We start from the raw sequence: 13,922 nt of genomic DNA, 5'->3' as shown, positions 1-13,922 counted from the left end.
GGAAGACTAAGCAAACGTGCTCTTTCTGAGTCTCACTGTCCTACAAAATAGGAATGAGCTCTATAAATGTACTGATGCCCACAGAGAATGCTCATCTCACCTGTGGTCAGAGAAGCTTCTTTTTGCAGATGGTGGCGACTATTGGGGAGACTCAAACCTCATCAAAGTGATGAGAATGATATGGAGTGCTTGATGCTAAGCGAGACATCTCTATCACACCATCTAAGACTCAAGCTGACATTGTAGAAGAAAGGGCAGAAAACGAGAAGATGGAGAAGAGTGCTTTGAAATGCTGTCTTCTGGACACGAGGTGGCCATTACAGTTATGACCTTATAATAGCTGTCATTACTTGCACAAGACCTGCATAACATCGGTCTCATTGATATTTTGTCATGGATGATGGGGGAAGGGAAAGGACAACAAACATAAAAAGAGAGACGAGCTAGAAAGAAGAGCCAGTAGAAGTGGGACAAGGGAAGGGAGACAAAAGAAGGTACTGGGAAGGGATTATGGTCAAAATACATTCTGTATGTGTGTGAAAATTGTCAATGAAAAGTTAGAAAAAAATCAGCACGAGGGTTGGAGAGATGGCTGATTAGTCAAAGGCACTGGCTTGCAAAACCTGCCAGCCCATGAGTGATTCCCCAGTTTCCATGTAAAGCCAGATGCACAAAGCGGCACATGTCTAGAGTTCATTTGCAGTGGCAATATGTCCAGGCACACCCATGCTCACTTTATGTCTCCCTCTGTCTCAAATAAAAACACTTAAAAAATCAGAATGAAAACTATTACTTGTAGGGTTACTGTGAGGCCATTGAGGTCACCTAAGCCTTCTGTCTAGCATAGTGCTTGATAAATGGCACACGCCACGGTGGAGATGTGTCAGTGTAGTTTAGCCTCTCAAGACTCAGTTACCTCACGTGTTATTTGCACATTAGTCAAAAATAAACACAACAATGAGTTTTTGTTTGATTCTTATTGGGTTTGATTGAAAATAGTTAAGATTCTTTATTCATGCACTTACGAAGTATTTTTGAACTATGGATTATACGATACCTCAGAAAATACAAACATCTTGTTTTGGAATAATCCTGTTTGGAGGTGCTATGGTTTATGACAGCAAATATATTTATCTTCCAAATATCAAGTTGTTTAGACTTAAAGTTCTATGAAAGTGTCTCCCAACCCAAATGGCATCCTAATAACCTAGTGAGGTATTTCTAAAAAGATTTGAAGTTTGAACTTTATCTCAGAGCATCTAATTTCTTTAAAGCTTTGCAGATAATTTTGATAACATGTTAAGGTTTGAGACTAATTTATATATATTTTAGATCTGTTGAATGCTTTTAGAAATCATTTTGGATTGAGTATTAAATTTGGTCCTTAATTTGAAGAGTTTAGCTTAAATCTTAACCTTGAATCACGAGTTATATAAAATTGTCAATTTTGTTAGAGTGACTGTCTTTAAAACAGTAATGTGGTTCCAATTTGACTTATTTACCTAATGTATCAAAATATATGGTTACAGCATGCTCACAATACACCACAGAACCTTAACAAAATACTTCTATGAAGAGTACTCTATTTTCTGCTTAATGAGATAAACCAAGCACAGAACGACAAGTACTACATAATACTACACATAATTGAATTTTATTTTTATTAGTTGTGGCCATACTCAGTATGTGAACAGCATATGTTGGTACCATCCTTACCGTCATCTCTGCCCCCTATCCAAAGGGCCCCTCCTCGTTAGGAGAGAAATGACCTATCGCACTTTACCAGGGCCTGAGCTGAAACCATAGAGGAGTTGGAGAAATTAGCAAGAGTGCTGCTTTCTTGGTGAACCTGATATCAGCACAAGGGAGAAGGAGATAGACACTGAGGACACTCAACACCTACCAAACCAGAGATCCAGAGGCTCCTAAGAGCCCAACACTGAAGTAGACTTACAACGAACCCAACATAGCTCAGGGAATTTTGTGGAAGGTGGGGTGGAAAGATTGTTAGAGCCACAAGTTGGGACATTACACTCAGAGACATTGCCTCTTCCCCATAACTGATGACTTCCCCTACAATGCACATGAAAGAATTTTTAAAATGTTGATCTCAAAGGATGGTAGTTACCAGAGGCTGGGAAGAGTAGAGGACATGGGAAGAGGCTGACTAATGAATTCAACGTTGTATGTGGGTAGGAGAGACAGGAGCTCTGGTGTATGATTGCATAGTAGGTTGACTATACAGACCAGTAATAGGCTGCATACTTGGAAAAGTTAGAAGACAGGAGTTTGAATGTCTTTACCATAAAGAAAATACGGATGCTTGAGGAGCTCTGTACACCTAACCTGATCTAAAAACGGCATGCTATATTCAGGTATAGAAAACATTTCATGGTGCTCCATTGACACATACAAGTCATGTATATTACACACACATACACATGCACACATTCAGTTCAAAATAAATTTACCTTAAAGCATACCCAGATCATCAAGTCATGATTGGGCTAAGCAGGCATCAATTTCATAAATAATATCCCATTGACATTATGCATATTTCTTCTGTAGATAGGAGTAGTCACTGGGAACAACTGAAATGGGTGCTGAGTTTTTCCTATTACTTACGGTGTGTGCTGAAGTGTGTGTACACAGCTAGCTTCTGAGATCCTGGTCCTAATTAAAAGTATTACATTTTAACTCTGAGCTTTCACTGCTCTTTTATTTAAAAAAAAATATTTCATTTAATTATTTATTTGAGAGAGAGAAAAACAAAAGAGGCATGGGGTGGGGGAAGGGAGAGAATGGGCATGCCGGGGCCTTCAGGTGCTGCAAATGAACTCCAGATGCATATGTCACCTTGTGCATCTGACTTATGAGGGGCTTGGGGAATTGAACTTGGGTCCTTTGGCTTTGCAGGCAAGTGCCTTAACAACTAAGCCACATCTCCAGCCCAACACTGCTTCCTTATTATAAATACTTTTTACAGCACATACCTTAAGTCTTCTTATCAGCCTTTACCATGAGGTCATTCAGAGCCAAAGAATGATCTCTTTCATCAATACTAAAAGCCATATAAATTCTAATTAATTCAACAGTATATTCCTGCTTATTTTGTATATACTATAACAAAATACAACAGCTCCACAGTGTTCTGTTTTTAAAATTTTGTTTTTACTAGTGGCCATGGAGATGGTTTGGTGAGTCAGAACACTTGCTATGCAAGCATAGGGCTCGGGCCTTGAGTTCAATCCCCAGCACTCACTTAAAACAGCTGAGGGCTGGAGAGATGGCCTAGCCATTAGCCATTATGACTGAATATGGCAGCTCAGTGTTCAGGGAGAGACTCCACCTCAGGGAACCCTTCAGATGATGACCGTGACGGACACTCAGTGTCCTCCTTCAGCTGCTGCATGTGTGCACATAGGGCCCTTGTCACACATTCACACACATGTGGTCAGGTAACACACACACCACATCAGATATACGTACAACCCATATCACATGCATGTACACACACAATGCTAGATATGACATGCAAGTCTGCAGCCCCAGCATTGAGGGTGGCAGAGGAAGGAAAATTGTTAGGGTACCTTTTTCATTCAGACTAGCAATAAAATAAATAAAATAAAACAAAAAATAAAATACCAGGGAGCTCTAGGTTCAGTGAGAGACTCTCAGGGAAATGGGAAGAAAGAACCGTGGAGGAGGACACATGATAGCTTCCTCTGGCTTCTACATGCATGCTCATAGTACATGCACATTAGCACACAAATGAGCATACAGACCACATACTACATGTGCACGCGCAAGTGCACACACACACACACGCACGCACACTCTGCTTTTCTTACTGCAAATATTGTAAGCACTATCACCTTAATGTGACTTTACAACCTTAGTTCAACACTGAATTTTTAACTTGACAATTTTGACATCGGTAGCAATCAAGTTACAAGAGGGTTATGGACTTGGTTTTCCTTGCACCGTAGACGGGAGGCTCATAGGCTTCATGTTTGCCAACCATTGCATTCTCAGATGCATTTCCACATCACCACTTGTATTAGTCAGGGTTCTCTAGAGGAGCAGAATCGATAGGATGAATTATATTAAAAGGGAATTTATTGGATTTGCTTTTGGCAGTCCAATAGCAGTTGCAGGCCCAAGAAGGAAGGCATCTGGTAGCTGCTCAGTGCACATGGCTAGATGCCTTAGCAGTCCCAACCCAGCACTGAAGGCAGCCAAGTCCATAAGTATCTTGTAATTTCATTGCTATCAATGTGAAAATTGTCAAGTTCATGAAAAATGACAAGATATACTTTGAATGCTCCTAAATGACCGCTCATGGAACTGTCCCAAAGAAACATGTCCTTGCTAGCTTACCCTCCTTTTCCTCTCATTTCTATCATATATCAAAGGATTGGAATTATGAATAGTAGAATGCATCTCTGTGGAGAATCTCACCAGCGACATGATAAACAACCATTAAGCACGGATCTCTATGTCACATCCCATTAGGGAAAAGCAAACAAATGGCTCACCTTTATATACAATGGCTCCCTGAGATGATCAACAAGAATGCAGGCCTTTTCCTCCCACACGGGATTGAGGTTCTTGTGTATTATCTTACTTCTAAACACTTCTTTTCTTCCAATTTTAAACTTCACGTATGGATCACTTGTCCCTGTTGAAGAGATGCAGATGGCCCACGTTAAGCACGTCTTTCTGTGGGAGCAACAACAGCTGCTCACGGGAACAGCAGAATGAATGCATTGATGTATCTTATGTGCATATGTAGGTATGTGCACACACCGGTGCACTTATGTGCCTTCCTGTGCACGTGCAGGTCAGAGGACAATCTTGGTGTCACTCCTTGCCTTTTACATAGTTTGAGGTAGGATCTCTCTCTCTCTCTTTTTTTTCTGCTATGAACTCTAGACCAGCTAGTCAGGGGCTTTGGCAGGTCTTGTTCTCCATCCCATTGCAGTAATGATTACAGATGCATGTGCCACCTGCACCATGCTTCAGGTTGTCCAGAGCCCAACTCTGGTCACTGACCTACAGTGAGATAGGAAAACAAGCAACTTTAACCGCTGATCCATTTTCTCAGAGCCTCTCTTCCCCTAGAAAGAATTCAAGGGAGAAAAGGTAATTGAGACTTACAATGTGGGAATACAAGGGTTGTATTTACCATAACTTTTTCTTAGTGTGTCAAAGGGAGAGCAGTTTCTCATCACTATTGTCATTCTATTATATTCTGGTCTTAATACTGTAAACTTGTCCTGGAATTTTAAGAACTACATGATTGCATTTTTTTTTTTAGTGACTTGACCAAGTTGGATTCTCACCAGCAGTTCTCCACCTCCTCACCAGCGTTTTCTGTTATTATTATTATTTGTAACGATAGCCATTTTAGCTAGGGAGTAATGGAATCTCAATGCTGTTTAGTTTGAACTTAGCTGATGATGACGGACATTGAATGTTTTTTCATATGCTGATTTATAAGTTGCATCTTTTTAGAACTGTCTGTACATTAACCCACATATTGCTTGGTTTGTTATTTAATTTTTGAGGGTTTTTTTTCTGTCTTTTTTTTTTTTTTTTGATGTAGGGTCTTGCTCTAGCCCAGGCTGAACTTGAATTCACTTGTATTCTCAGGGTGGCCTTTAATTCACAGCAAGCCTCCTACCTCTGCCTCTCGGGTGCTGGGATTAAAGATGTGTGCCACCACAACTGGCTCAATTTTTGAGTTCTTTATATATTCTGCATATTAATCCTAGGTCTGATGAATAGCTAGGAAAGACTTTCTCCTATTCTGTGTGTTGCCTCTCCAGTAAATTGTTTCCTGTACTGTGTAGCTGCATTATTTCATGAGATTCCATCTGTTGACTCTGGTTTTTATTTTTATTTTTTATTACTGAAGTTTCTCAAAATAACTAAAATTGGGATCTAGGAATACAGTTCAGTGGCAGAGTGCCTTTCTACCATATACAAGGTCCTAGGATCAATCCTAAGTACTGAAGAAAACACTACCTAAACCAGAATTACTAGATGACACAGTTATACCATAGCTCCTGGGTACACCCCCAAGGACTCCAAGTCAACCGTCACTGGAATACTTGCAGGTTTATCACAGCACTATTTACAAGAGCCAACTTATGGAATCAGTCTACAGTGTCTATCAACCAATGAATGGATAAAGAGAACTGGGGTATGTGTAAGTGGGGTTTTTATTCAGTCTTAATCACACATAACACAGATTCTGCTACAGCAGCAGCGCTGGCAAGACGGGGAAAAGAAGAGCCGTGTTGAGAGGGGAAGCCGACGTGATTATATGATGCAGGATCGCACGGAAATGCAGTTCTAGTCACGAGTCAGAGAGCTTACTCTAACTTTTTTTATTGGTAACTTCCAATTCACTATAAAATATGATCGATATTAACTGACCTAATCTGTTTGAAAGACATATATGCTGCCCAAATCTCATACTATCCTAATAGGCTTTGAGAAAGATAAATCTCAAAGTTGGCTTCAAGCCATCCTTGGCTCCACGTATTTTTATGCTGAGAAGTGTCAATTTTAGAATGTTAGGAAGAGATAGAAGTCTCAAGGGCAGGAAGCATTAAGGGGTGTTCTGATTTGGACATGAAATATGCCCCTAGAGTCTCATGTGCTGAAGGATTAGGCCCTTGCTGCTGGCACTACTGAGAGCTGTTGGATGAGCGGGGTACTAACTTCATCAGTGTTCGTCAATGGCTTAATTGGTGAGTTCATCCTAAATAGGCTATTAGGAGGTGGGATTTGGTTGCAGGGAGTAGATAACTGGAGGGGTACTTGGCCCCACCCTGTCTCTCTGCTTCAGATCTGAAATGAGGTAAGCATCTGCCCTCAACCATGCCCTTCCACCATTATGATTTTTTTTTCCCTTGATGTTAGGGGCCAAGAGCCATGGAGCCATATGGACATAAGTAATTTTCAAACTGTAAGCCCAAACAAATCTTCCATTCCTTTGTTTTCACAGTAACAAGTGACTAACACAGGTGGTTAAGGAAAAATGTCTCTTAGACAAAGTGGATATTTTGTATTATGCCTTGTCCCTCCCGAGTTCCCTATAATGATGATGAAATCAAAGATGTCAAGTCAAATTGGTTATAAATACACAATATGCAAGACATGATGTCAGGTTTCTACCAAGGCTGATTCTAATTGCCTGTGATTTTTCTACTATGTTTGCAAAAGAGAAAGGGCTTTATGTAATTACACATATGTTATACTTTTTATAATTTGGGGAAGAGTCTGACAAACTGGGTTTTGAAGTTTTTAAAGACTCCTGGAGTAGCTGAATCAGTGACATAGTAAATCAATGTTCTAATGCACAACAGTGTTCATAACCAGGAAATAATTCTTTCCAACTTGCTTCAGATAAAGTATCACTTAATTCTTGTTTTGCCCAAACTTAAGCTTCCCTGGACAATTACAGGAAAATGATTTAAAGAAAAAATATGAGTGAGGTTCTGAGGACTGTAAAGGGTCATATAACTGTTCAATGTTATAAAGCTTGGACTTTCCCTGTATATACCTTCTAGATTCTTACCTCACTTTAATGAACTGTAAATACTTATGCTAAATGCAAGAAGTGCTTTCTTTGATCTGTATTTCTTTATTTAATTATTTTAGGGTTCTCTCAAGACTTGTATGGTGGTGCACATCTACAATCTCAACACCCAGGAGATGAAAGCAGGAAGATTAGTAGACCAAGGCATCCTTGCTACATAGTGAGTATGAAGAGCAGCTTGGGTAACACGAGACATGTCTACATTCCACATGTATTCTTTTTGTTTTTAAGCTAAAGTATAATAATGATCCCACCTTCCCATAATGAAACTTCATTTCATTTTGAGAGTTTGATTTTCTTATACAAATGCAACTTTCAAATTGCTCATGAATTTTGATATGGTCTAGCACATGGTAAACTATTAAGGTATTTTCCTTTAAAAGTATTTTGATTCACTTGCACACACATGTGTGTGTACACCAAGGTCACTTCCTCCTGCAAATGGATGTCAGATGCACGCACCACTTTTTTTATCTGGCTTTACATGGGTGCTTTTGAGATTCAACTCAGATTGTCAGGTTTTGCAAGCCCCTAAAATATGTTCTCTAAGAGAGTCAATGGAGCCAAAATATTAAAAGTTAAAATGATTCTTGTTAATATAATGGTTTCCAACTACAGGCAGAGAATCCTGGGAGGTAGATGTATTATAGCACATATTCTAAGAAATACTGAAATCCATGTACCTAGGCTCAAGAGATGGCTCAGTTGGTAAGAGCACTTGCTGCTTAAGCATGAAGCCTAAGATGGCCTGAGGCTGTCCAAGTTTGATTCCCTAGCACCCACACAGAAAGCTGGGTGTGGCCATGCATGTCTGTAACCTCAGTCCTGTGGGGAGTGGAGAGGCAGCTCTGGGTTGAAGAAGAGGCTGCCTCCGGAAAATATGCCTATGAGTGAAAAATGAATGTGACTAATGTTCTCCTCTGGCTTCTGTGTGTGTGTGTGTGTGTGTGTGTGTGTGTGTGTGTGTGTGTGTTAAAATCATCTGCAACACAAGCATATGCCACACACAAAGCACACACTACACTACACATACTTTGTACAACCACAAGCAAAAAAATTCACATGCCTATTTCCTCAGTCATGCCTAACTAGGTCTTAAATAAGCAAAAGAAAAAAATCTTAAAAGTTAATAACAACAACAAAACATTGCACAGAGCAAGAAAGAGGGAGAGAGGGATTTGCATATAGTTAAGAATCTCGGTTCCCATCAGAATAGCATGGCTTTTACCTATACCCAGGAACTACAAGTTCATCTATTAAGAAATAGATAAAGATACCTACAGTATCTGCCAATAATTGGCTATAAGGCCCACGTTCAAGTCACCTATGAAAGAATCTAGTATTTGCATGTAACCTACATGCATCCTCACATATGCTGAAATCATCTCTGGAGTACTTAACTTAATATAAATAGTTGTGACACTGTAGCATTCAAGAATAAGAAGAATGGGCTGGAGAGATGGCTTACCGGTTAAGGCATTTGCCCGCAAAGCCAAAGACCTAGGTTCGATTACCCAGGATCCATGGCCAGTTGCACAGGGGAGCGCATGTTCTGGAGTTCGTTTGCAATGGCTGGAGGCCCTGGCGTGTCCCATTCTCTCTCACACACACACTCTCTCTCTGTCTGCCTCTTTCTCTTGCTCTTTCAAATAAATAAATAAATAAAATTTTAAGAAAAAAATGATAAGAAAGTGTATACATATTCAGTACAATTTATTCCAATAATGTTTGATCTGCTGTTAATCTGTAACACGACCTCCTTACCCACAGAGCCAACAGAGACAGAAGGCTGACTGCGGCACACAGGTTCATAGCCACATAGGCTAGGGTTCAAATGCAGACTTTTCTATTTGCTAGATAATAAGGTTATTTAAAATTTCTGTGCGTGAATAGTATGGAAATCAGATATCCTACCTCGGAAGGCTTCAGTGAGAATTAGATGTTACATAAAGCACTGCACTTAGAATAGTGCCTTAATGCTTGGTATGTGGTAAACTCTCAATTAATGCTAGTTGTTACTGCTATTTAATTAGCTGTCAAAACAGCAATGATAACGATAATTAACATTTGCCTTATGTGCCATTATAAAATGGAACTCAGTGCCTTTTTCTTGCACCTTTATTTTGCTTTATCCCTACTGCAAAGGAGTGAGCATTACCACTTCTGTCAAGATCCTGTTCTTGGGGTTGGAGATAAGGCTCAATAAGGTGCTTGCCTGCAAAACCTAAGGACCCAGGTTCAATTTCTCAGAATCCACATAAGCCAGATGCACAAGGTTGCATATGCAACTGGAGTTCATTTAGTTGTGAGAGGCCCTGATGCACCCATTCTCTCTCTGTCTGCCCCCCATCTCTCTCTGTCTCATATATGAAATTTAAAAACCCCAGGTACGCCAGGAAAAGGATGAGAGAAAGGCGTGACCTTGGGCACTACTCTCTTTCCAGACTCTCCTCGGATGGCAGCAGCAAAAGGGGCAACTGGAAGAACAGCACATTACTTGAAGTCATCCTCACTAAGCCACTGCAGACCTTCTCAGCGACCTGTGTCCTCTCCCCCTTCAGTTGCTCATAAACTCAAGTGTGCTCTGATGTCTTCTTCAGCACCTGGAACTTTGGATTATTTCCTGGTAGTCCCTCCTTGGCATTCAAACATGTTCCAGAATCCTCCGTCCCAAAATAACTCCAGGAACTACCCATCTTCAATGTCTACCAAACTTCTAAGGAGTTTCTAATGAGATCAACTTTTAATCTCCCATTCCCTCTGTAAGACCTGTCCTCAGGGCTCCTGTCCCTACTCTTTCTCTTGAAAAGATTTTCCCTAGCTTTCTGTGCTCCCAGAACCTTCTAGTGGTCTGTCTGAGCCATTGCACATGTGGACCAGTCCCTCCTCTGCCTTCTTCACTGCATTGCCCTCCTCTGAACCCCCAAACCCTCCATCCGCTCTTCTGAGTGTTCTTTCCGTAGTTCATGTGCACCTGTACTCCTCGTTACCCAGTGTTAGGGCTTCACACCCCAATTATGTGCGGGTCTCTCTCAGATTCAGAGCCCTCTGCCTTACTCCTCCTGTGGGCTCACCTGTCTCTGTGGTTCCATTACTTGACAGGTGCTCAAGTGAGAAATGATAATCATTCTCATTGTCTCTTCCAAGCGCTGGTTCCATACTCAGTATCACCACTTCTGGTTCCAGCTAGAACTTGACCAAGTCTGATTGATTCTCCTTCAAAATTCACCTTGGTCCTGTCTCTTCTGCTCCTACTCCGACTAAGAGACCACGGTTTCCTCTACAATGGTCGCCTACCACCAAATTAGGTGGCTTATAACCACCAAAATTTATTTCATACAGTTCTAGAGATTGAGAAGTCTAAGACTGGCTCAGTGTCTGGAGAAGGTTTGTTCTCTTATCCATTTATATGCAACCAAATGGTGGAGTCAAGGCGGCCCTGGAAGCTCGTGTTGACAGTGTTCGAATGCTATTCATGGGGACCCCACTTAGTCTCTTTCCAAAGGAATGTTCTCTTAATACTCTCCTACTAGAAATTCGGCTTCAACGCATGAATTGTGAAGGGACATAGACTCTTCATGGCTCCCTTGCAGTGAAACTCAAAATCTGTGACATGGTCTTCAGGTCTTGCTTCCAGTCTGTGAAATCTGGCAGCTTCTGTACCCAGGAAGTTTTGCCTGTTTCTTTCCTTTTTTGAAACTTTTAAATTGGTAATTTCCATGAGCAAACATCATGTAATTTAATCATATTTCTTCCCGATACGTTTTTGCTTGTTTGTTTGGAGGGAAGCTCTCACTTTAGCCCAGGCTGACCTGGAACTCCCTCTGTCGTCTTAGGCTGGTCTGAACTCACAGCGATCTTCTAACCTCTGTCTCCTGAGTGCTGGGACTGATGCCACCATGCCTGGCTTCTGCTACCTTGCTTTGCTTCCTCTTCCACGGAACTTCTTCCTATTAGTCTCTCTTTTATTTCGGTGACTTTTGGGCCATCCTCCATTGTTCATGCTGAAGTGTTGATGGGCCCAATATTGTGCATGTCTTCTGAATGTGATGGCACCTGCTTTGAGGTCACGAGCAATGGCTCCTCCATGTCAGGAAGGTAGGGCCCAAAGGTCCCATTCCATGCCCTCTTCACCTCCTCTTCTCCAAAGCTTCCAGAAACTTGGACCATGTGACAAAGATATCCCAGTTAGCCCTAAGCATTCAACTGTCATTTATTCTCAATAGTTTGATGAGCTTTGAGTCTCCCTAGTAGTCAATGCCACCTGCAAGAATAAGTTTCTCTGGCAAAAGGCAAGAACAGCACTAAAGTTATAAGCATCAATGTAGGATAAATATTTTGAGGGTAATTTTATGAACACATTACATCCATCTAAAAAACAGTAGTGGTGCCTTCTAGCTTACGGTCTATGACCTTCCTGCCATAGGCTATTGAATAGGTTTTGAATACTAGACATGTATTCCTTCCCATGGAATATGTGTATGTAGTAATATATATAAATGTAAATACATATATATATAAATAATGTAGTTAATAATACATACCTGAAAATGTCAATACAGTTGCTTTAAAGTCAAAATGATAAGAGTGTGAGGTGATGCATAAACTATGGCTAAATCAAGCTAATTAATACATACATATATACTTACTACATACATATAAAGTAGATTTCTTGACCTAATTGAAATCCATTAATTGAAACTTTGAGTTTGTTGAGCAATATCAGAAAGACTGTAAGACAAATATAGTGGAGAACCTCAGAAGCCCACCTCAGCAATGGACAAGTCATCTTCTGAATGACTGTTTGGTCTATTTGGTCTAGACAGAGGAGTGCAAGCCAAATGTTTATTATTGATTTTCTATCTGCATTATCTGGTCATTGCTGAAAGTGAGGTGATAAAGTCATCTGCTATTGTTTTAGTGTAGTATATTTCTCTTTCATATCTATTCATATGTTTTGTATGTTTAGGTGCTCCAATATTGAATGCATATGTATTTATTATATATATATTTATAAGTTTATCCTTTTGCCATCATATAATAACCTTTTCAGTTTGTTCTTGAAGTTTTACTTAAAGTCAGTTTTTCCTGACATGAGTGTATCTGACCTTTTGTTTTCTATTTTCATGGAATATCTTTTCACATTCCTTATATACTGTTGGTATATATGTTCATCAAGGTAGCATACACTTAGGTCTTATCCTTTATCCATTTGCTCGTATTTATTATCATTACTGTTATTATGATTACTATTGTATGAGACAGCCCAATCTTCCTGTTTCTGTGTTCCTATTATTGGGAATACAGGTGTGCTCCACCACAGTTGTGTGTGGTACTAGGGATTGAACCCAGGCCTTCGTTCGTGATAGGCAATCTACCAGCTGCTACCTTCCAGCTATTCAATCTGTGTTTGAATTTCAGACTTTTATATTTAAGATGGTCTTTGATAAAGACTACTGCCATTTTTTTAAAAATTTTATTTATTTATTTATTTATTTGAGAGTGACAGACACAGAGAGAAAGACAGATAGAGGGAGAGAGAGAGAATGGGTGCGCCAGGGCCTCCAGCCTCTGCAAACGAACTCCAGACGCGTGTGCCCCCTTGTGCATCTGGCTAATGTGGGACCTGGGAAACCGAGCCTCGAACCGGGGTCCTTAGGCTTCACAGGCAAGCACTTAACCGCTAAGCCATCTCTCCAGCCCACTACTGCCATTTTTATTCTCCCTTCACTTTTTTGCTCGTTTTACTTAAGTTATTGTTAATAGTTTTTATCTTTAACTGTTTTAAAATTATCACACATAGCATCAGATTCATTTTGGCATTTTCAACCCAAATTTGCTCTTTCTATTGTTGATTTTCCTTGTCTTTAACTTCTGTAGTACATGGAAGGTGATTTGCCCCACTGTCATAGCATGACTCCCAGTTTAGCAGCCCCCTGCCCTTGCCAGTGAGTCAGAATTTCACAGGGTTCATCATGTTGCATTTCTTTCACCTCCAAGAAGGTGGGTCTGCTGCCAATGAACTGCCTCTGCTGCTGCCTGTTTCATGGTATCTGCATCACCTTTGCTGATGAAAAACTACTTTGTGCTCTTGTCTGGCAGCATTGTATTCTAGGCTATGGGTTTTCCTCTCCAAGGGGCCTGCTGTGCTATGGTGGCCATAGAGGCTGGGTCTAAAGGGAAGTTAGTCTAGTCTTCCCAGAGAAGCTTTTGGTATAGGGGATTACTGTAGACCCTGTGCTGTGGGGACTTTGGGGAAAAGGGTGACTAGGGCAGCGTGAAACTGTCTTTCCATCCCCGTCACTACATC

The 13,922-nt window shown here is 40.6% G+C and overlaps 1 protein-coding gene across 9 annotated transcripts in view; it reads right to left on the bottom strand.

Annotated features, from left to right (window-relative positions):
* Nucleotides 1–13,922, bottom strand: part of Mctp1 (multiple C2 and transmembrane domain containing 1) — a 427,275-nt gene that overhangs the window by 259,105 nt on the left and 154,248 nt on the right. For all 9 annotated transcript variants that reach the window (XM_045134043.1, XM_045134044.1, XM_045134041.1 and 6 more), the window contains exon 3: nt 4,539–4,681. In XM_045134043.1, the coding sequence (XP_044989978.1) occupies nt 4,539–4,681 (143 nt within the window). The remainder of the gene's footprint in view (nt 1–4,538; nt 4,682–13,922) is intronic.

The sequence above is a fragment of the Jaculus jaculus genome, chromosome 14 (assembly GCF_020740685.1).
Source record: "Jaculus jaculus isolate mJacJac1 chromosome 14, mJacJac1.mat.Y.cur, whole genome shotgun sequence".
Classification (NCBI taxonomy): Eukaryota; Metazoa; Chordata; class Mammalia; order Rodentia; family Dipodidae; genus Jaculus; species Jaculus jaculus.
Note: the sequence above shows the minus strand (reverse complement) of the source record. Positions and strands in the feature narration are given on the sequence as shown.